Genomic DNA, 24,575 nt, shown 5'->3' on the forward strand with positions numbered 1-24,575 from the left:
GGTGGCTAAATTAGATAGTATCTGTAAAATACAGCATTATTCCCCATCAAAGCCTCATTTCCTGGTTTCCAAGGTTAAGCTTGGAATGAGTTTGGTTCCATTGGCATAATGAGGCCAACACTAAGAACACAGAAGAGCAGATAGGACAGAAAAGCAAGCTCTGCTTTCCTTCCCTCCCATGTGAGCCCACAAGGGAAAAGCAGGGAGCCCTCCAAACCTCAGATGCAATCAGTACCTACTGATAGGATGGATTGTCATTACAAAATGCTGTGGAAGGGTCACCAGACTGCAAGAAGTACTGTGACGTGAAGCTGTGTTCTTCCCTGAAAGAAACTAGGAGAGGGTTATTAGCTACCTGGAAGGGCCTTTGACACCAGAGATTGTCTGTGAAAGGGACCCGCCACATCTTCAGGTATTGCAAATTACTAACTTGTAAAATAAGTTCTGAGATATTTTTTTTTACTTATTGTTATCATGTGTATATGGGTGTTTGAATCAGTATACTTCATGTGTGTGGTGCCCATGAAGGTCATAAAGAGGGCATCAGATCCCCTGGAATAGTTGTAAGCCACCAGGTAGGTGCTAAGAATTGTGAACATGGGTCCTCTGCAAGATCAGCATATGCTCTTAACCACTGAGCCATCTCTCCAGTCCCCCCACCACCACAAATGTTGTATTTTAATTAAAAAAGAACACTTGTGCTGTAAACACCCACAGTAAGTTTTAGATAGTACTCTTTTTACTTAAGATCCACAAGCTCTAAAAATTTAGAAGCCTGTTGGCTGAATGGAGAAATCCACACTCCGCCTTGGGATGGCTAGGGACTTCTTGATGAGGCCTTTCTTCCCCACAAAGACTTGACTAGTAGAGAGTTCTGTGGCACCCAGCCTGGACCCTGTGGAAAAAAAGGAGCAAGAAACATTGTACAATAGTGATGGTTAGTTTTAATTGTCAACTTAACACAATTTGAGAAGACTGTCTCAAAGAAGGGTTATCTAGCTCAGGTTGCCTGTAGGCACAACTGTGGGAGATTTGGAGAAAAAAAAAATCCCCCTTCTCATAGATCTGTCTAGTTTCTACTTCCCCAGATGGAGATGTGAGCCACCATCCCCAGATATACTGTTTGTAGCTCTTATTGTACATTATTCCCCTCCCCCTTGTTCTGGTCACTGTATTAAGAGTATAAAGAGTTCAAGGACTTTACTAAGAAGTACTTTGGTGGGAACACATTGGCACACTTGTGCACTTTTCTTTAAGAACACATTTCTGGCCCCATATGTATTATAAAACAGTCTTAACGAAGAAGTGGCACCCTTCCTACAGTATGCAAACTTCTCATGAGTTGTCTTGTTATTCCACAGCATCAATGAGGCATACTGCTGGAAAGCAGCATATCTGCTATGTATAAGCCATTGCCTCTGTCAAAAAAACACAATGCAACGACTTTGTGATTGTCTGCCTCTGTCAGAAAGCACAGTGTAATGAGTTCAGCTTGTTGGTTTTACTGTCTTTTTTTTTTTTTTTTTTTTTTTCAGTTCTGGAATTGGGCAATACCTTATTCTCTAAGACAGAACGTGTGTGGTGTTGATCTGAGCAGAGGTGGGGAGCTTCCTGGGGACAGAATGAAGAATGAAGTAGAAGCTAGGAACAGAGGGGGCAGGGCTTTTCAGATCCCTTTTCTTGTAGAGGTTTACACACAGAGGACTTGCTTATCACAGCAGCTACCAATGGCTGTCTGAGGATCTGCTTTCTTTCTCTCCTTGTTTCTCAGAAGCCTGATAAAGAAACTTGGTGTCTACCCTCGGCCCGGAGCCTTCCCTGGATGACTTGTTTGGACTGGGCTGTTGGGCTTTGTGCAAGAGCTTGCTCCAAATCAGTGACCTACATATTTTGTTTTACTTTTTGAGATGAAATCTGACTGTGTTGTTCAGGCTGGCCTAGAATCCCAGGGACCAGGTGATCCTCCTGCCTCAGGCTCCTGAGTAGCTGGAATTATAGGTACATGCCTATCATACCTGATTGACTTCCTGTAAGTGTCATGATTTTTCATATTTATCATTTATACATATGCCTCTGGGATACTCCCCATCTAGGGTAAATTTCTTCAACTAGACTATCATAGTTGTTTTTGCCTAGTTACCTCTAAATTATGCTAGTGCTCTGTGTGTGTGTATGTGTGTGCTCACAAGTGTGTGCATGTGCACATGTGCGTGCCAATTCCCATTGATGCAAGTGCTCTGTCGCCTTTTCCATCACAGCCTCAGTCTCATCACTCCTCCAATGACAAAGTCCTTGTTGAATGTACAGAGCCTTTCAACTTTTGTTTTTATTTAGCACCACTGAGTGGTTTTTTTTCCTTCACTTGTACTGATTGATTGAGCAACATACGCACACATATACACTGAGTATCAAAATCACTTTGACCATATAAAACAATTTTTTTTGTTCTTTCCCCCAAGTTTTATGTTGAGTTGGTTCCATCTGTTACCAGCTTGACCCTCAAACTGTATCATTTTTCCCTCTTTGAGTTGTGGAACCAATAACAAGAGGAAGCCAATTGAGCTGTGAAAGAGACATTGATTCTTGGCCAAGAAGCGAAATGTGAAATAATCTCCTCAAATTGACTTTTCCAACCCCTGTGGATCATGAAATTATAGACAAGAGATGAAAAGAAGTGAGGTTGTGAATGGGTTGTTGTCGACCTAATGGGATTTAGAATCACCGTGGAAACAAACCTTCAGATATGTCTGCAAGGAAGTCTCTAGATTGGGTTAAGAGAGGTGGAAAGACCCACTCTAAATATGGGTGATTCCATTCATAGGCTGTGGTCCCGGCTGGGGTCCCCTGCTAAATCAAGAGGAGAAACTGGCCTGAGATGCAGCATTCACCGTTCTGTGCTCCATGGTTGTGGATGTAATGTGAGCATCTGCCTCGTACTCCCTCCTTGCCCACCACAATGGGTTGTATGCCCAAACTGCAAATCACAATACATCTATCTCCCCCTAGATTGCCTTTGATGGGTTATCTTGTTTCAGTATTGAGAAAATTAGCTAACACAGAGCAGGGAAAGATGAGCTAATAAGGGGGAGGAATATTCATGTCACTTCTGGGAATCGATGGGTTGGGGGGTTAGCTTCTGTGCTTTTTCCTTCTTTTTGTGGTTCTTACCAGTGGCTTCCATGACAACTGTCAGCTCTCATAGAACTGGAGGGTTTGTCACTTAGCACACAGATGGAATTATAACGAAGCCAGAGGTCATCTGGCAGCCATCGTAGAAGGAATTGGTTTTGTTCACTGCATCTGAAGAGGAACTTTTGACCTGTAAGGATCTAGTCACATGATTGAAGTAGGTTAGAGGTTCATCTTGATTATTGAGGCTGGACTCAGGGTAGCAAGGCCAGTATCAAAGCTCCATGCTGCCGGGTTAAACCTGTAAATCTGCTGGTCTCATCTCGGCTTCTCCTTTTCCAGATGCTTCAAAGGCCACAGAGGGGACCATCACCCCCTCCTTTGACCTGCCTGCCATTGCTCCATGGGCCAGTGGTAGTTAGTTCAGATTCTTGTGTTTTGCTCCTTCAATGGGTCTCTTCAAACTTCCAGAGAAACACCATCTGAAATCAGGGCAGTTACAACAATCACCAAATAGGTCAACCGACCTTATAACTTGTTATTTTTTTTCTTTTAAATAAGTTATGTAAAAACCATGATTAAAGATTTTACTACTTCACATTTCACAAATAAAAAAGTAAAGATAAATATTGTGTTTTACTTATTTCTAGAGTGTGTATTTATATCGGATTTCTATATAATTTTATTGTAGTTATCAGGAGTAAGATGTAAGGCTGTAGTATGAACACTGTAGGGAAGTTATCACTTAAATGGAAAAATAAAGACCTGTCAACTGGGGTGGTACATACCTGTAATCCCAGCCCTTAGGGGAAGGTCAGAAGGTTGCAAGTTCGAAGACAACTAGGGCAACATATCAAGGTCTTGGCTATGTAAAAAGACTTTGTCTCTCCCCACCAAAAAGCAAGCTAAGTCTGATCCCACATGCCCATAACCAGCAAGAGACTGAGGCAGGAAGATTATGAGTTCCAAATTACTTTGAGCAACATAGTATTGAGAACATACCTGAACAAACAGGGGGCTAGAGATACAGCTCAAAGTAGAGACCTTCCTGACATGTCAGTGGCCCTGGCTTTGTCCTAGAGTTACATGGCACTTCTATGCTTATCTTAGTCTGTTCTGCTTAGGTCCAAATGCTAAGTCATCATTAAAATAGAGACTAATGAATCTACAAAATGGGTGTCACCATGACGATCCATTCGGGAAGGAGATGAGAGAGAATCAGCAAGAAAGAGAGGGAGACAACCTGCAAAGAAAGAGGTTACCCAAAGCCTTTTATATATTTTGTTTTGAAGTGGTTCTGTCACTCACCTATCCTGGGAAATCTAGACAAGACACCAGGACACGAGTGTTTCTTCTGCAGCACAGAAAAGGACATAGCAGAGTTACTACAAGCTCAGTGGGGAGAATAGACTCAAAGCCATGTTCTATGACCATATTAATAGAATAAAGGCTGCTAGGAAAATGCTATTTTTTTACTAAGTTGGAGATTCACTTCTCTGATGTCAGACAGGAAGGTGACATTTTGAGTGTTTTCTATGCTTCCCACAATATGACAGCCCTCAGTTACACATGGAAAAATCTAACGGCTCTTCTCTCACATAGTGGCCCTGATAGCAACAGGCAGATGACTGGTATCCATGAATGGGCAGCTGCCCTGATTATTGGATACTGACAACTGAAGAACTGTGAAGACCTACAGGCAACGTTAGCAAGACTCCATCGTAGCATTTTACAGCCAAGCATTTGTAGATTGTCCCTCTCCTTGCTTTAATATGAAATATGTTAGCTATATCTAACTACTAAAATTGCTCATAAAAGGAAGCTTATTTCCACTTTAGGAGGATTAACAAGTAAGTGGGTTTCTGAGCCTAGAGGTAGAGCGGAGAGAGACTGAAATGGACCTGGGCTTCTTTTGAAGTGGGAAAAATAAATGTTCTAAGATTAGAATGTGCTGAAAGCTGATTTGTAAGTCCATTAAGTCATTGGAATGTGTGGATTTGGGGCTGGAGAGACGACTCACCTTGTTGAACACTTGTTTTGTTAAAGCCCAATAGCCTGAGTTTGAACCCTCAAACCCATGTAACAGTGGAAGGAAAAGAAGCCAATTCCACAAAGTTATTCTCATCTTCTAACCTCAACAGTATGCAATGGTATGCAAGTATCCTGCCTTATCCCCACATCTTACACGCGCGTGCATACACGCACACACACAAATACATAGACAGAGACACAGACAGAGACATAGGGAGCCAGAGACAGACAGAGGAAGACAGAGAGACAGAGAGTAGTAATAATTTTAAATGGTTTAAAATGTATGATTTTATGGTGTGCACATTACACCTTAATAAAGTGGTTGTTTTTATATTATTTTGTGTATATACATGTTCATGTGTGTACATGTTTGGAAGTACATATGTATGGGGTGTGCATAGCCATGAAGGACACAGGTTGATGGTGTGTGTGTGTTCTTTTATGGCTCTTCATGTTATTATTGTTGTTGTTTAAGACAGGTTTTCTCACTGAGCCAAACCTTGAGCTCACCAAGTTGTAAGAATGGCTGGCCATTCTAGCCGTCAAGCTAGAATGAGCTCCAGGAAACCTTTCTGTCTCTCAGCTACAGCTTTGGGACAGCAAGCATGAGCTGCTGAGCCCAGCAATATATGTGGCTTCTAGAGATCTGAATTCAGGTCCTCATGTTTGCAAAACAAACATTTTATTGACTGAGCCTCTCCCTGTTCTATAAAACTGTTTAAAAGGTGGAAGATGAATGGGGGAGAAGAGAGGAAGAAGAGGGGGAGGGGAAGGGGGAGAAGGTGATGGTGGTGGTGGTGGTGGTATAAAAGAAATAGTATATCCTAGAACTCTGGGAAAACCAAAATTTTACTGTTGAAAGTGATTCTCAAATTAAAGGAGGCAAAGATTAATTGTTTCCACTTCCTGAATTTTTCCCACGATGATGAGAAATATGATGTTCAATCTCAAGTCTGACACCAGGAAGCTCTGGCTTGTATGTGATTTTCCCTGTTGCAAAAAAAGGAAATGGACTCAGAGGCTTCTGAAAGCTTGGCCAAGCCCCAGCCAATGAAACAGAATAACGGATACTCAGTACACCGGCCCCACGGCAGCTTACCTGCCTCCACCTCATAGCCTCTCTGTGATGCCCTTCTGCGATTAGACTATGGGTCGCTTCCCTTCTCCTAGGGGACAACACTTATATTTGCAACATAGCCCATTTGAGATGTAGCCCTATTTTAGATCATGCGATAAATTGCATAGGACATCCCTCACCCATTTTTTCAAAAATAATTTTCCAATGTTTCTTTCAGCCTTTTGTATTCTGTATTCAGAAAGGTTTGCCAGAAGGGTGAGGCCTGAATGTTTCTTACAGTATTGAACACAAAGGGAATTTGGTCTTCATGGAAATAGAAAGGCTTGTTTCTTTCTACTGATGTCCATGAAGATAAGACTTTATTTCTTCACTTACTATTCATTGTTCTAAGATAGTGTCTTACTTTGTTACCTAAGCTGGGTTGAGTCTACTAGGCTGAAATGATCCTCCTGCCTCAGCCTCCCATGTCATGGGGATTACAGATACACAGCACAGTGCTTGGTTAACATGTATGCTTTTGTGATGTTTTAAATGGCTTGTTCTCTCTTCTTCTCTTTCCCTCTTCCCTTCTTCCCTCCTTCCTTCCTCCCCTCCTCCCCTCCCTCTCTCACTCCTCTCCTCACTGGACATTTGAAGTCTACAGTTGCTCTAGTTGGTTCCTTGGAAGATCTAAGGCAGTGGGTGGTACCCAACCTTCCTAATGCTGCAACCCTTTAATACAGTTCCTCATGTTGTGGTGATCCAGAAATATAAAATGACTCCATTGCAATTTTATAACTGTCATTTTGTTACCGTTGTGAATCATAATGTAAATATCTGATATGTGGGCTATCTGATGTTGACCTCTGTGAAAGGATTGTTTGAGCCACCAAAGGGTTTGTGACTCCCAGGTTGAGAACCACTCCTCTAAAGTGAAGCCTGCAGGACAGTACATCTGCTTAAAAACTTTTGAGGGACTACTCACTAAGACCTGCCACATGGTAAAGCAATAAATTAGCATTCTCCATCCATTTACCAGTGCTGGTTCATGGCTATATTGGCGTTAAAAGGAGAGTTAAGACAATCAATTTTCAACCTATTTGCAAATGTAAAATAGCCCATTTGGCATATAGCCTCATTTTAGATCACCTGGAAAACTGCATGGATCATTTCTCACCCATTTTTACAAAATGATTTTTTTTTTAGGATTTATTTTGGTGTGGACAAGGTCTCATAGTGTAGACCAAACCAGCCTGGAACGTGCTATGTAGTTCAGACTCCCTTCAGTCTGCCAGCTTTTCTGCCTCAGCCTTTGATGTGGTGGGATTACAGATGTGTGCTACCATACGGCAGGGGTTAATTATGCATTCATCTTCAGCCCTGTCCCACTGTACGTACTACTCGTTCCCTCTGCTGTTTTTCTTATTACTTAAGTAGTCAGTCAGACCTCTGGGTAATCTCCCCCCTACCTCCCCAACCTGGGGGCCCCTGCTGGATTTTTGAACTTGTCTTTTAGGCCCTTCCTCTCTTCTTCCTCCGTCCCTTCCTCCTTCCTCCCACCTTCCATCTCTTCTTTCCTCCCGGGACATGTTTATATGCTCTTTCAACCAGTTTAAATAAAATTTAAAAATAAGTAGTAATCAGGAAAGAAACCAAGTCAGTACCCAGCCAACCAAGCACCCTCCTCAGCCACATCTAGGCTTTTAGTGTGGGATTTCTGCTGCCTCTCCAACTCCGAGAGACAGCCATGATAGTTTCCCTATTCAAAATGTGACCCTGGACACAGAATGACTGGGGATGAAACAGCGGCTGTGGAGGTAGGCATCAGGGCGCTTGCAGGCTTACGGTGGTCTCACCAACACAGAAGCAAGCAGGACCTGCCACGGATTTGGCAATGTAGAATTTACTAACCCATACTGGAATGTTTGCAATCCTGTTCACACTTGGAAATGTGAGCAGGAGTCCTTGAGTTACTTTCTTTATGCTCAGAAATGACTGGGTGCCAGAATCTGAGAGTCATTAAAGGTAACTTCAGGACAGAAATGTCTCCTGGTGATGAGATTGTCTCCACCTCTGCCCCAGTGGACAGCCTGCTGTCCTCGGACCCACGGACACTAGCCTTCACCACCCCATGCTCCCCAAGCACAGAGGGTACCTCCTTCAAGGGTATCCTTTCTGGTTACTTTGTGGTTCGTAATATCCAGAGCAGCCCATGCAACACAGGACCTTAGGGTGGGCTCTACTCCAGCAAAGGATTAACTAAGGCTGACTACAAACTCTCTCCATTCATTTCAGAAGTGTGTTTCCTCGTTCTTAGTCTGCATTTTATGAAGGTATACCTAAATTTGGAAAGATGAATTCCAAGAGAACTCTATTTTGAAGGATTTCAAGGAAGCCCTCTTTTTAGGCAAAGGCTGAAAGTCACAGTCTGCTTTCTATCCCTTTTGTGGCTCCATATTTTTTCCCAGAGGTTTTCTCACTGAGGAATTTAATTCTAATTTGATTAACAGGCAGGCCTTCCTCTATGAAGGGCACTTTGAAAAGTATCCTGTAAGCCCATGGGTTTGGATACATTGTATTCATCACAGCCCATTTGCTGCAGAATACATACAATAAGAAAAATGGCTATACTTCACACAACCTAGTTTGCATGTACATGAGTTGAAAAATTATTATAACAACTCCTTTTAAAAATCAGTGTAGGCCTGGGACAGCACTAGTAAATGGGAACCAGAAAGCTAATTTATTGTTTTCACTACAGAGTGGGACTTGTAGCGTTTTAATATTAAGCACAGCTAAGAGTGCGCTGCGAACCCACTGAGTCTGGTGAATGAAGAGTTTCAGTCATCTAGCCCAGTACCCTTGTGACATCGAGCTCTAAGCGAAGGCGGGTCACCCAGTGTGTCTTTCTGCATTTTGTGCTATGAAATAGATAATATGTCCTTTTCTAGAGGAGAAGACTGGTTCACAGTAGTCTGGGAGCTGGGAAATGCAGTGTGGAGGTAGCACGTAGAACCAGGGCTCACTAGACTCCCTAAAAGAACCACAAGTTATTATTCTAAGATGTCAGGGGGTATGTGCTGGGATTTCCTGAAGGGCTGAAATAGTGCCCTCTCCTGAGGCACAAGCTGCCCCTGCAGGCAGGCAGCAAACTCATATAGCAGACTCTAGGTTTGGAAAAATGTCTCAGAGGACTAGTGGTCAACTCTTTCTAGTTGCCATTCTTTCTTTAACATGATGGCAACAATATCAACAACAACATCAACAACCAAAACCCCAAACAAACAAAAGTCATTTTGTTTGTTTTCTGGGCAGGGCTCATCCCGCTGCATGTGTAAAGAGGTCAGAGGACAATTGCTGGAGTTGATTCTCTTCCTCCATATGGGTTCTGGGGCTTGAACTCCTCAGATTGTCAGGCTTGGTAGCAAATGCCTTATCCACTGAGCCATCTCAGCCAGTCCATCATTTCTTAAAGTCTCTTACTCTCTCTTCTATCTTTGTGAATATGTATGTGGGACACACATGCATTCACACATACACAGAGAGAGAGGGAGAGGGAGAGGGAGAGGGAGACACACAGAGAGAGACAGAGAGAGACAGAGAGAGAGAGCCCAACTAACTGGAAATGGAACACGGGGCCTTTGCACATGTTTGGCAAAGACTTTCCTACTGAGCTTTATAACTCTAGCCCTTTATTTTACTTCTTATCTTGAGACAGGGTCTTACTAAGTCGTTCACATTGGCCTTGAGTGTACTGTATAGCCTAGGCAGGCATCAGCCCCCTGAGGAGCTGGGATTACAGTCTATACCACTAAGCCTGACTCTTGTCTTAATTTAGCTTTTGCATGTGTGCAGTAGACAGCCAATTCTCCACGGAACGGCTAGATCTATGTTTTTCAAGACTGTCTGAGTTTGCTTCATCAAACATGGCAAACAAATAACCAGTTCTCTCAGAACCTCTGCTGTGCAAATGGCATCATCCATGCAAACACCAGCTTCTAATGCCAGCTCAGGGCAATGGGTTGCTGTTCCTTTGGGAGCTAAAGGTGAGCCTGAAGAGTTGGGTTGTGTGTGTGTGTGTGTGCATGTGCAGGTTGTTGTCATTTGGTTTTTTGGGTTTGGCTTGGTTTGATTTTGTAGGGTGAGGTTGATAACTTTTAAAGAAGACCCCTCAGCTTGCTCTTGTCCTAGCATGAACACTGAGTGGCACTGGGCATTCCCAGTCCTTTGGGGGTGTCCGTCAGAGTCGGTGGTGCTAATGATCAGAGCATCCTCTGGGCATGGACTTCAGCTGTGGACATCCCTGTTTTCATTATCAAGTTTTTTTTTCCTCTTCGCTGTAAACATTAACCCCACAAATAGGCTACTGCACGGCAATGTCTGACGTTTTGGTGACGAAAGACTACAAGTGGTATTGACACTGAATCCAAGACATCATTTTACTAATGGGCCATGCTGCTTGGCTTTGTTGCAATCTAGGCAGACTGATGGTACCAAGACGCAGGTAGGCTTTAGCCCTCATAAACAGCCTAACTTTCCCTTGTCACTTATGTGCCTAGGATGTGCAAGCGAGAATGGGAGGCAGCTTCAGTTCATGAGCAATTATCAGCTTCATACCTAGCCAGCACCAAACAAGTGTAAGGGCAGGATGTCAGGTCCTTCTTACTGCAGTTTGCTTCTTAGTCCTAATCTATTCAAAACATGGTCCTTTATGACATAACTGCCTTCCACACAACACAGAAGCTTGCCTGTATGTGCAGTAAGGCAGTGTGTGCGCATTGAATTCTATGCCAACAAATGGAACTCGCCCAGGGTTCGGTTAAGACTGTGATCATGTAAGAAGCCACTTTTCACCTCACTTAAGCCTTCTGCCTTCTCTCCCCAGGGGTCAGCAGATTCCTATACAAGCAGGCCATCGGACTCCGATGTCTCTTTGGAAGAGGACCGGGAAGCGATCCGGCAAGAGCGAGAACAGCAAGCAGCTATCCAGCTTGAGAGAGCGAAGGTGACTTTTTTCCTTTTCTTTTATTGCGAGCTGTCACGTTGCTCAGCGCCTGTGCTGAGCATTTCTACCTCACATCTGTCTTAGTGTTCCTGATAAAACACTGACCAAAAGCAACTTGGAGAGGAATGGCTTCATTAGTTTACAACTCTGGTCACACTCATCAGTGACAGAATCCAGAGTAGGAACTCAAGCAGTACAAGAACCCAGAGGCAAGGACTGAAGTAGGAGCTATGGGGAAACTCTGCCTATTTGGCTAGCTCTCCACGGTTTACTTAGCCTACTTTCTGATACCACTCAGGGCCACCTGACTAAGGGCTAGACTGCTCACGGTGGGTGGGGGTGACCACTTCTACATCAATCATTGGTTGGGAAAACGTTCCCCAGGCTTGCCTACAGGCTAATTTGGTAGTAGCATGTTTGTAATGGACATTCCTTCTTTTCAAATGACTCTAGCTTACGTCATGTGTCTCTCTGGAGTATTCATTTTCCAGCCATCCTGCTAAGGCTTCAGACTGCAAGGCTCTCTGTTGTTTGTGCCCCTCTCAGAAGTTAGTGGTATCTACGGGAGCCTATTTCTTGTGAACCTTTTGCCTTTTTCTGTTTGATTTTGTGGTAATTATTGGTCCTTTCCCAACTTAGCAGTGTGGCAATATCAAATGACCTCACAACGTATTGGCAGAGAACCTTCTGAGCTGCGAGCCTGAGCCCTCTGTTCTTGACCCCTCTGCATCCTTGCCTTGCCTCTGTTATACACCCACCCCCACCATGCTATGAATCACTTCACTGCTGCTTCTGTTCTGTGGTTTCTAGATTTCAGACTCCCACTTCAAGTTCAGTATGGAGTTATTTTGTCTGTCTGTTTGAGAAGGGGACCACTACACTGTCCATTCTGGTCTTGAACTTGTGGACTTACTAGCTGGGCTACAGATGCGTACCATCAGACCTGGTTAAACCCTTTGAACAACTCAAACAAGAGCAGCAAGACAGAGTGACAGAAGCCATCACTAGCCAATATAGGCTTCAGATCTTCTTCTTCCAGAAGACACAGGATGCAGCAGGAAACCAGCTGCACAGTTGAATTTTAGGACCAGAATTGCTACTAGAGCTCTCCCATCCCTCCTATATCTCTCTAACTTATTTTTCAAAGCACAGATAGGCCCTTATGGCAAATTAATTTTTATGCACAGCAACAGCATATGAGACAGGGTTTATGGCTAGCCTGTCTGCTTGCTTCCGTAGCTAACTCCAGTTTAGAATTTTAGACTCAAGCCCAGATAACGTTAATTTCCTTCCCTTTCTGGTTTCTGATAAGATGCTTTAGAGATTGAAGCAAGAGAAGAAGGGTATGGATGGGTGCAACATTGGGGTTGAGTGTGGGGTTGACATCCACACTCTGTGTCTGTGCTCTCCGATAGGAGGGCATCAGCGCAGTGCCTGGGAGGGGACAAAGAGGTCCTAATGTGTGTCCTACCTCAACTGTTGATATTCCCAGAGCAAATGAATAAACCCCATATCAAAGCTACGTAGAAGCTTGGAGACCTTGTTGCTTGTTCTTGTTTTGAAAATGTCCTTTGCCATCTGTTTCATTATTGCGTGGTCACCTAAAACAGGGGTGGGGGGGGAGGGTGGCAGGACCATAGCCTCGGCTGGTGACTGGCTTAGCCCCAACAGGCTGCACCTGCTCAGGAGCACTTTGCCAGCAGGAATTCATATGCAAGCTTAAAACCAACCAACTGTTAGAAGCTAGGAAGAAGGGACAGGTGAAGAGCCTGCGCGTTGGGTTTAACCTACATTGGCCTCCATTCCCCTGGCATGACAAGATGGTTATCTGCAAAGGATCTCAGGTTTTCAGAACTGAGGTTCTTTCAAAAATCCTTGTCTTTCACCTACCCACCCTCCCTCAAGTTTATAATACCCAGGGTACATTTCCTAGCATGTTTTTCTTCTATGTGTAGACTTGCTCCTCTGTGTGTGTGTGTGTGTGCTCCCATGAGTACACACGTGCATATTTATGCGCATGTGTGTGGATGTCAGAGGTTAATGTGTTTTCCTAATCACCCTCCATCTTACTATTTGAGACAGGTCTCTTACTGAACCTGGAGTTTGCCATTTGTCTAGACTGGCTTGGGTCAGCAAGTGCCATAAATCCTCCTGTCTCTGCCTCCCCAGAACTGGAATTAAAGATGCACACCTCTGCAGCCTGCTTTTGTCACAGATACGGGGACTCTGAATTCAGTTCCTCGTTCTTGTGCAGCAAGTACTTCAACAACAGAGCTGTCTTCCTAGAACTTCCCTCCCCCGAGTAGACACGTCCTGTATCCCACAGTTGGGACAGTGTCTGGGACAGGTTAAAGTAAATCCACAGCTTGTAGGTGCAGAGAGCAGAGCTGACTGCCCCACCTCTGTGCATCCCTCCCCTGTCCTTTTGGGGCTGGTTCCTTATTGGGGATGTTGGGAAGTACTGCAGAAAGAAAATGGCTGGGCCGAGAGGAATGAGTCACTCCTGGAGTCATCTCTGCAGATCTCGGGATGTGGCCTGCAACTATAAAACCCAGAGGAGAGCTCTCTCTGGAAAGTGATTTCCTTGTTGCCTGGAACCATCATTCATCCTGTGACATGTTTCGATAGGAAAAATGCTTCTCTCTCCCCCTCTCTCCCTCCCTCGCTCCTCATTCTGCACTTCTGTCTCCAGTCCAAACCTGTAGCTTTTGCGGTGAAAACGAACGTGAGCTACTGTGGTGCCCTGGACGAAGATGTGCCCGTTCCCAGCACAGCCATCTCCTTTGACGCCAAGGACTTTCTTCACATTAAAGAGGTAAATGTAGGACATACTGCACCTCATCACCTGCCAAAAAGCTAGAGCTGGGAGTCAGCCTGTGCCAAGCCCACAGGAGAGGCGACCCAGAGAGCTGCCAGTGTGGAGCCTCGGTTAATGCTCTGGGCCTCTGCATCCTCTCATCTCACTGAGACTTAGAGGATGAGATCATCGCCTGCCTGCACTGCCACGTGGTCCCAGCAGTAGGGCACACCCAACATTTAGAATGATAGCGTGGACTTTGAATTTTGTACCACACCTGTTCTCTATCTGTCTGTCTGTCTATCTCTCTGTGTGCCTCTCTGTCTCTGTCTCTCTTGTCTTTCTCTGTCTCTGTCTCTGTCTCTGTCTCTGTCTCTGTCTCTGTCTCTGTCTCTGTCTCTGTCTCTGTCTCTGTCTCTCTCTCTCTCTCTCTCTCTGTGTGTGTTGGGAACCAAACCCAGGGTCTAGTGGAGACTACAGAGCTATGGATCTAACTTAGGGAAACATGAGTTTGGTAGCAGCAGTATCCAGGAGGGACTTTTTACAGGATATTATCATTAAAGACACTGAACTGTGGCTCTGAAATACTTAAAGCTAAGAAGGGTGTAGAGGACTCTAGGAAACAGTTTGAGGGGCTGAGCAAGGTAAAGAGGACTTGGGGCTTCACATGTGTGGAAAGGTAGAATAATAAAATAATACAACAAAAGCTTGAGTTCTGTGCACAGCCCAGACACAGTGTAGTTCTGCTTTGTATCAGGCATTGTGCTAAGTGTTGGAGGATGAGATATAAGGACCGCTGATGGTCCTTATGGGCAAGGCACTCTGAGTCTGAGGGCAGGGTGAATAGTATTCCTGATTTCTGTATGTATAAAAGAAACAACTGGACTCATGTCCTGGAGGTTCACAGAAAGAGTCAGAACTGGACACAGAGTGACATCAGGGGCACAGCTGAAAACATCCCAGCATGGCCAGAGAGCAGTAGCAGAAGTAAAACAGAAGAGGCCATGTCCAGGATTCAAGACACAGAGCCTTCCTTTTGGCTGTGCTCGGGTTGAATTCAGGGCCATATGTGTACCAGACAAACATTGCTGAGCTGTTAGCCCCAGCCCTAAGGGAGCATCTTGCACCAGGGCAAGAAGACTGGTCCTTATCACCAGACAGTAGACTGGAAAGGAGTTTGGAATAAAGCAGAGATGTGCTCTGCCTTTTCTATGGGGATGAGAGCTGTGATGGGCAATGGGGAAGCACCTAGGGCTGCAGAGACTGAGCAGTCACTGGGCAGCTTAGAGGAAGGGTGAAGGAGCAGATAGAAGGGATTTGGAGGTCTCATGCCACTGAATGTAGCAGAGCAAGCAAGAGAGGGAGAAACAGAGGGATGGTGGTCAGCTTATTTAAGTTGCCTGGAATTATAGGGAGGAGCAGCAGCCTCTAGATTCAGCTTTTGAAAGAGAGAAGGCAGAAAGGGGGCCAGATATGGCAGTGCATGGCCATGAATTTATGGCCATGAATTTATGTTTGAATACACTCTGTCTGGGGCTATCCCCCTCAGCACATGAGTGGTTGAATCTCTCTCACTATTTTCTTTTTTTCTAACTTAATAAGTTTTAAGTTAAAAGATAAGTTTAAAGTTTTATTTTTAAAGATCTATTGATTTATCTCATATACATTGTCGCTGTCTTCAGACACACCAGAAGAGGGCATCAGACCCCTGTTACAGATGGTTATGAGCCACCATGTGGTTGCTGGGATTTTAACTCAGGACCTCTGGAAGAGAGCAGTCAGTGCTCTTAACCCTTGAACCATCTCTCCAGCCCCTCTATTTTCACTAAAAGCAACTAAGTCATCTTCATGAGTTGCCTGCCAGCATTCATCCTTTCAAAGGTGAAGCAAACTTTAAGAGCAAGGGACATTCTTCTACACATATGACACAGACATTCCAACCTTGCAGTATTTTATTGCTTTTTACATTGCACTAGTATTCTAGTTTTCATTAATATTTTTTTTTTTTTTTTTTGGTTTTTCGAGACAGGGTTTCTCTGTGTAGCCTTGGCTGTCCTGGAACTCACTTTGTAGACCAGGCTGGCCTCGAACTCAGAAATCCGCCTGCCTCTGCCTCCCGAGTGCTGGGATTAAAGGCGTGCGCCACCACGCCCGGCTAATACTTATTTTAATTGGACATATTTATGTGATCATCTGCTACATATTACATATAATAGGTCACAATGAAATCAGAAGAGTTAACACTTTGGGTTCTCTAAACTTAAAAGCAAATAAAGCTTGCTGAGGTAGGGTATGACATTTTGAATCATGTATGAAGCCTGTCCTGGCCAAGTTGGAATAACTAATATTTGCATCTGCATAGAGGCACTGTGTGTGGCCCCTTTGAGATGCTCCGAAGGCACTTTGATGTGTCTTGCTGGCAGTGTTTGGCTCTGTGAGCTGTTGATCAAGGGATTTTCCTCCAGTCTAGCAGCTCCTTTTCCTTGTGTAGTGTCTGAGCTAGTAATCGTATATGGCTCAGAGCCACTGTTTTCTCATCTTGCAGATCAGATTTAAAAAAAAAAAAAAATCTTAGAAAGAGAACATGCTAATCACTTTAGGGAAATCAAGATGGAGAAGACTGGAACAGTGCTAAGGGGCCTTTCCAGAAAGCTGGCTCAGCCCGTGAGACATCACCAATCCAGATGGGCAGGCTTCTGTAGCAGGCTGATTGCTTCTTGTTCAGCCATCTCTCAAGCGCCTTTCTAAGTGCTTTCTCGGCCTAAAGGTCAAGAATCGCTACAACAGTGGTGGTTCCAAAGCCAAACAGAGAGCCTCATGCTTCCACTCTGCACCACAGTGCCTTGCTCCCCAGGGGCCAGAGAACTCTAGCTCACTTTGAGTAGGAGGCTCTGTGTTCTTTAGCTGTTTCCTAGAACTATGGGAAACCACTTTGGGAAGTTGCATTAGCCATCTTAGGCAACCCTGTAAGGCCATTGGGGTACCACTTAACAAATTAGTATCCTGGTGGGCTGACTTAATTTCAGGAAATAACTGAAGCCCCGGGAAACTCTGACTCATGGTCTGGGTTATTCCTGCCACACTAGAATGTAAACCCCAGACCTTATGCACCAAAGATTTCAGAAGGGCCCTCTTGCCTTTTCTTAATTACAAAGTAAACAGGTCTGTTATTTCAGGTGTGTTATCTTGAGTTAGTCAGGAAACTAAGACCCAGGTTGCTCAAAGTTCCCTATCCATCAGCTCACACTCCTTTCAACTCCGACTCTGATTGGCAGGGAGCCTGGCTGATGCAGGAGCTCTGAGCAGGAAGGGCTGAAGCCTGCCAGTGTCACTGTCATTTCAGTGTGAGATTGTTACTTAAAATTATTCAAGTTACTCAGAATGCCATGCTGTGATGACTCAATGAACCTTCCAGGCTTCCTTCTCACATTGTCAGTACTGGAGATATGCCAATTCCACTTTCTTCTTCTTTTTTTTTTCTCCTCTTTTTTTTTAATTAGGTATTTTCTTCATTTACATTTCCAATGCTATCCCAAAAGTCCCCCATACCCCCCACTCCCCTACCCATCCACTCCCACTTCTTGGCCCTGGCGTTCCCCTGTATTGGGGCATATAAAGTTTGCACGACCAATGGGTCTCTCTTTCCAGTGATGGCCGACTAGGCCATCTTCTGCTACATATGCAGCTAGAGACATGAGCTCCGTGGGGTACTGGTTAGTTCATATTGTTGTTCCACCTATAGGGTTGCAGATCCCTTTAGCTCCTTGGGTACTTTCTCTAGCTCCTCCATTGGGGGCCCTGTGATCCATCCAATAGCTGACTGTGAGCATCCACTTCTGTGTTTGATAGGCCCCGGCATAGTCTCACAAGAGACAGCTATATCAGGATCCTTTCAGCAAAATCTTGCTAGTGTATGCAATGGTGTCAGTGTTTGGAGGCTGATTATGGGATGGATCCCCGGGTATGGTAGTCTCTAGTTGGTCCATCCTTTCGTCTCAGCTCCAAACTTTGTCTCTGTAACTCCTTCCATGGGTGTTTTGTTCCCAATTCTAAGAAGTCCACTTTCTTCTGAGCTAAGTAACTTATCTTACAGTTGGTATATATTGCAACACATACAGACATGCACACATACACAAATACACATGCATATATAGGCACATATTCGCACACACATATACACACAAATACACATATAGACACACATATACACATGGATACACACACAAACACACATACACACATATACATACATGCACATGTACACACACATACATATACATACACATACACATACAGAGGCACACACATATACAGGCACACATATACACAGATACACACATACACAGACAAACATACACACATACATACACACACATATACATAAAACACATATACACACAACATGCACATGTACATATGTGCGCACACACACACACACACACACAAATAAAATCAAAGAAAATAAGTTTCTTATTCCTGGAAGGTTTAAATGATATAATTTTTATCTATTTTCTAGAAATTACCAGTAGAAACATTCCCTTGAGACAGGTGGCTTAGACTAAACTTCTGTCTGCCCTGGGCTCAGTAAATCAATAATTGCCAATATAATTTTTCTGGCACTTTGGCTAAGACCTTGCTGATAGATGGTTACCCTACACTCATTAGAGTCATTTGTGGACTTGTGTCCCTAACTTTGTACATTATGAAACCAGGAAGAAATCTTTGAATTCCCATTAGGCCTAGGCATAGATTATTTCTAAATCATATGTACAAACATGTCATTTATTCAGACTTTGTAACTTTTGGACTTTTTCCTCAAAGAATGGGCTATGCATTTGAATGAGAGTCTACAGCAAACAGTATCCTATGAATTTCACCTGAGAGCTGTTAGTGAATGACTGTCCATCAAGAGTTTTACACTTAACATGTTACCATTGATACAAACTGTGTCTGGTGGGACCTTTTGTCTCGAGGACTAAGTAGACCTTCTTGAAAGAACTGAATGAATCCAGAGGTTAGAACCTACTTTTGATAAGGGCTGACAAATAAGAGTGCACAGGGTTCTAACTGACCCACTGCCTCTGCCATAAAGCAACTTACATGGAAACACAGCCTCGTGAGGCATTGTGACTATTTTCATAGTAGGACAGCAGATTCGAGTGTTGTAGTAGAGAGTGCATTTATTATTTGGGCCTTTACAAATAAAGCCCCTGAAGAATCCTCCTTTAGTCTGTGAGCTGAAAACATTTCCTACAAAACACAAAACCACGACCTTTGTGGTCTCTATGTACTGTGTGCACTCTGAGGTGTAGTACACCTGACGGTGTAACGTTGTATCCCTTCGCTTCCTTGGAGTTAACTACTGAGATGTGAGGTAACATTGTATCCCTTCGAGAGTTAACTACTGAGATGCGAGGTAACATTGTATCCCTTCGCTTCCTTGGAGTTAACTACTGAGATGTGAGGTAACATTGTATCCCTTCGAGAGTTAACTACTGAGATGCGAGGTAACATTGTATCCCTTCGCTTCCTTGGAGTTAACTACTGAGATGTGAGGTAACATTGTATCCCTTCGCTTCCTTGGAGTTAACTACTGAGATGTGAGGTAACATTGTATCCCTTCGAGAGTTAACTACTGAGATGTGAGGTAACATTGTATCCCTTCGAGAGTTAACTACTGAGATGTGAGGTAACATTGTATCCCTTCGAGAGTTAACTACTGAGATGTGAGGTAACATTGTATCCCTTCGCTTCCTTGGAGTTAACTACTGAGATGTGAGGGTAACTGAATTACTATTGAGGGCAGCTTTCCTCTCTGCTTTCCAGAAATATAACAATGATTGGTGGATAGGAAGACTGGTAAAAGAGGGCTGTGAGATTGGCTTCATCCCAAGTCCACTGCGCTTGGAGAATATTCGGATTCAACAGGAACAGAAAAGAGGCCGTTTTCATGGCGGGTAACACCCCATCCTTTTTATGAGCTAACCTTTTCTCCTTTCTCCCTCCCTCCCTCCCTCCTTCCTTCCCCACTTTTTGGTGGGAAAATTGGACAATATTGTCAAGTTGGTTTTTTTTTTTTTATTTATTTAAAACTGGATAAAGCAGTTTATTCTTTTGACTCAACCTCTGTTTTCTGTTGGATTCTTTTTTTTTTTTTTTCCCATTCAGGAACTTGGGTTCTTTCCAATTCTCTTTGCTGGGACCCCAATGAAAACCCACCTTTAAAGCAAAGAGACACTCCCCTGCATACACGCTATTCTTGAGGAGGATACAAAGGATACAAAGGAAACAGGTTTAACTGTTTCCACTGTGCTCTGACCCCTAGCTCCTCAGAAACCCATGTGAATTCCACAGTGGAATTACTGATTTACTCAGTAAACCCATCTCCAAACCCTGTTTTCTCCTGTGAGAGTGACACAGAGCCTCACTTCTCAGGACAGCTCAGGTGGCAGCTGAAATGACCTAGAGTTGGTGTTTTGCTTGGGTCCCTGTCAAAGACTCTGTCTGGTGGGCTCAGTATGTGGACAGTTCCCGAGGTCCCTTCCTCTACCTGGGCTCCTGTGCCATCTTCTGCTTGCCTTGTGCTGATGACACCAGGGAGCTATGACAGACTAGCCTCTAGTGTTCAAAAGAAACGGTGTGCCAGTGGCAGGTCCCAGCAGTGTGAGCACAGCTGGAGAGGAGTCCAAGCCACACAGACCCAGTGCTGCTTGGATGCTGTGCCGCTGCTCTCTGTGAAGCGCCAATTTCATATGTGTTAGAATTCTTCAAAAGCCTTCAGGCAGAGCAAGTTCTGCTAGTGTTGTCGTTGTTTTGAGACAATCTTGATCTGTAGTCCAGGCTTGTCTTCACGAGGCAGTTCTGCACCAGCTCCATGCCCTAATGCTAGAGTTGCAGCTTCATGTCACCATGTCTGGACGAAGCCATCTCTTGCCTCAATCTCTCTTTTTCAGCTTGATTTTTTTTTCAAATAAGAAAAGAACTGTGTTATTTAAGGTTACCTTTGCTTTTATCCTAATGGAAACCTTTCCAGGATAATGAAAGAACAGAGAAGTACAATTAACCCACCCTTCTAATCATTAATTTGTAAAAATGTTTTATTATTAATTCTCTTGTTCCCTTTGCTCTAGACAGTTCATTCTCTCTGCTTCTCAGCACACTGGCAACACTTGGCCCTTCGTGAGGTTGTGGCATCTGCTGATGTCTCCTCCTCCTCCTCCTCCTGGGCCCCTCTTCCTCCTTTGCATTGTCTCTTTTAGGCCCCTGTGGCACCATTCCAGTGACACCTTCCTTCCCCACCATATTTTAAGTTGTACCCACCCAGGAAACACCCTGTACCTGTATTTTCCATCTCTTTCCAACTTAATTAATTTTTTTTTTTAGATTTATTTATTTATTTATTATATGTAAGTACACTGTAGCTGTCTTCAGACACTCCAGAAGAGGGCGCCAGATCTCGTTACGGATGGTTGTGAGCCACCATGTGGTTGCTGGGATTTGAACTCTGGACCTTCGGAAGAGCAGTCGGGTGCTCTTACCCACTGAGCCATCTCACCAGCCCAATTTCTTAATTTCTACTACACTTAACTACTCTCAGAAATATTATGTATTTATCTATTTCTCTTGTGCAGCCTTGATTATCTCCTACTAGAATATGACTCCTCGTTTCTCACCATTGTTAACTGTTAGTACATGCATATATATGTGAATATATATAGTTTTCTTTGAGGCAAGAGAAACAATAAAGTCCAGGGCTTTATTCAAAGAGGCTCATTTGTCACGTTCCTCTCCTTAGAGTAGAGATAACTCCTATGTCCATAGATGGGGAAAGCTAATACTCAAAGATATACTGCAGTGTGTCCCACCATCCTGCCAGTAAGTGTCAGACCTGTTCATGCTGAAATATAAGCATAACTGAATTACTATCGACAGAACTGTGACTGTGGACAGCAGAACAGACCATGGAACACCCTCCCACACACACTTTTAAGAAGTTCTCCCGTCTTCTTGCTTGTTCTGAACTGTCTGGCCTCTGGCCAGCACTTTGATGACTGGTCTCAGGTAAACACAGTGCTCTACAGAGCACCCTTACCAGGATCTCTGAGTCTTTCTGCTCAGTTCTTGTACAGATAATTGGGATAGATAATTGACCAAGTATATTTCCAGGTCTCAATTAGTTCTCCACTTTCTCTGAGAAACGAGGTCAGAGAAAGCATTTGAGAAGATTTTTCCCTCCTAACAGGATTTGGTATGTTGTGAATTATTTAGTAGAAGGCCAAAGAACGCCTTGGATTCTCAGTTTCTGTTTTCAGGGGATCTGGGGAGTGAGTCTTAAGTTCCTTTCCGTGTTCTAGGAAATCGAGCGGAAACTCTTCCTCCAGTCTGGGAGAAATGGTATCAGGAACATTCCGAGCAACTCCCACAACAACAGGTGAGGGGGCTTGCTAACTCTTTCACTGGTTTGGAAATAAAGTCTTGATTTAAGACTTAAAGATGTAAAGCTTCCTTTATGAAAAATTTCCTTGCTCGTTTGAATGCTATTTGATTTGGAGAGTACTAATGATATAAGAATCAGGTATAGTTTTGAAAAATCTCATTCACCCCCTACAGCCAGTAACTCTCCCTGTATAAACCAATCTCAAGTTCATTATTTTACCCAAGAACTCAAGCTACTTTAAAATTGTAAGGCCAATAGAGATAAAAGTTCCTGAACTCTCACAGCAATGTACATCATGAACATGAAGCTCTAGCATGTGTTGGGTCCAGGTTGTACATCCTGGGAGGGATATAGCCTTGCTGCAGCCAAGATTACTTTGTTTTTATGTTTGGACATCTGGCAATTCCAGATGAGCCCTAGAATTAATGCAATAGAGACAGGGTATCTCAATAAAGACTGTGTGTCTTTGGAAATTATGAAGATCTTCACCAAGAAAGTCTTCTTCTATCACATCCTCTGATGTGATTCTCCTATAAGCTAGCTTCATTCTGGCCAGGACATGTGGCAGATTCTGAGTACCCAGCATGAGGCTATCACACTGCAACATACATCAATGCCAGGCAGAGTCTGGGATAGCTTTAGGTGGATGCATGTAGACTGGACCTGCTGTTTGGATGGCAGCAAAACCACCTTTGTTGATTGTGAAGTAGATTCTTTCGTTTGCTGGGCACTAGGCTCTGCCACCAGCTTTTCTCTTACCACCTAGAGGGGACAAGGGAAACTGGCTGTCCAAGAGTTGAGAGGAGCATAGTAGAAACAGATGTATCAGGATTCAGGAGGAGCAGAGAACATCTGCTACATTACCCTTCGGTTTACCAACAGTCACAAATACAAGACAGTAACAATAATAAGAATGTTTTTCACTTACATTGTATCATTTCTTTTTTCTTTTTCTTTTTCTTTCTTTCTTTTTTTTCCATTTCGCTTAGCTAGCTTGCCCTCAGCTCCACTGTGAATAGCACACAATATGGGCACACGCATGCTTAATGATTAGCTAACAACCTCCGGTGCTGTTTGAGTGCCCATCCCCAGCTTCTAATGGGAAAGTCATCGGTACAGAGAGGAAGGGGTCTGTATTTCATGTTCTCACACAGCCTGTCCAGAGCGAAGTGGCAGAGGGCAGTGACCTGCTGAGGGGGTGCCAGGCAAGCAGTGAGGACAGTTACAGGGTACCTTCTCCCATCTTTTAAACTCACATGCTATCATTTACGGAGATAACATATTTTGATATGGCTCTTGTTGTTGTCTTTTAGCAAAACAGAAGCAGAAAGTGGTAAGTTGTGTTTCCTTTCTAAACTCCTGCTAAGGTTCCGATCCGTACATGCCTGTGGATGTTCCGTTTCCGTGACCCACATAGCTATAATGTGAGGGATGGACCTCCTCGGTGGGAACCCTTAGTAGGCACTTACTGAGAATTCTGGATGTTGTGGCTGTCGAGAAGAGAGGCTCAGATTGGCCTTCTCACTCACGTTGACTTGTCTTTTTCAGACGGAGCACATTCCTCCATATGACGTTGTGCCGTCAATGCGTCCTGTGGTGTTAGTGGGGCCATCACTGAAAGGTTATGAGGTACAAATTTTATCCATTGCTCTCCTTTCCTCCCTGGGGACTATCCTTTGGATTCTGACCCCTCCAAGGTCTGATGACAGATAGGAACTGGTGGAAGGCAGCTCATAGTATGTGGAGGCAGTGGTGGGGAAAACCAGTAAAAACAGGATTAAATTCTGGAGATTAACTAAACATTGCCATGTAATGAAGAAGAGCTCAGGCTGTGGTGCATGGCATTTCAAAGTTTGCCATTCTGGCTTTGTGCTTAAATGGATAAAACCAAGTGGAATGTAATATCTAAATCTGAAGCTTCGGGCTACCCACTCACCCCTCCCCAAAGGATGACGTCTGATGGAGAGGAGGAATTTAGTATACATTTGTTGAATGTCCTAATGACTTTCTTGAGGCAGATCTAAGATTTTATCTCTCTTTCTCCAAGTTGGAAATGTCAGGTGATGAGCAGGAAAGTTATGAACAAAAAAATTAAGTCCCAGACAAGGAGAATACCCAA

General features: G+C 43.9%; 1 protein-coding gene across 5 annotated transcripts in view; it reads left to right on the plus strand.

Moving 5' to 3' along the window:
- The window catches only part of Cacnb4 (calcium voltage-gated channel auxiliary subunit beta 4), a 242,311-nt gene that overhangs the window by 186,949 nt on the left and 30,787 nt on the right, over nt 1-24,575 (plus strand). For all 5 annotated transcript variants that reach the window (XM_021180332.3, XM_021180341.3, XM_021180355.3 and 2 more), the window contains 6 exons: nt 11,103-11,222; nt 13,915-14,037; nt 19,846-19,976; nt 22,374-22,450; nt 23,770-23,789; nt 24,005-24,085. In XM_021180332.3, the coding sequence (XP_021035991.1) occupies nt 11,103-11,222; nt 13,915-14,037; nt 19,846-19,976; nt 22,374-22,450; nt 23,770-23,789; nt 24,005-24,085 (552 nt within the window). The remainder of the gene's footprint in view (nt 1-11,102; nt 11,223-13,914; nt 14,038-19,845; nt 19,977-22,373; nt 22,451-23,769; nt 23,790-24,004; nt 24,086-24,575) is intronic.

The sequence above is a fragment of the Mus caroli genome, unplaced genomic scaffold (assembly GCF_978045245.1).
Source record: "Mus caroli unplaced genomic scaffold, Mus_caroli_1 scaffold_2, whole genome shotgun sequence".
NCBI lineage: Eukaryota > Metazoa > Chordata > Mammalia > Rodentia > Muridae > Mus > Mus caroli.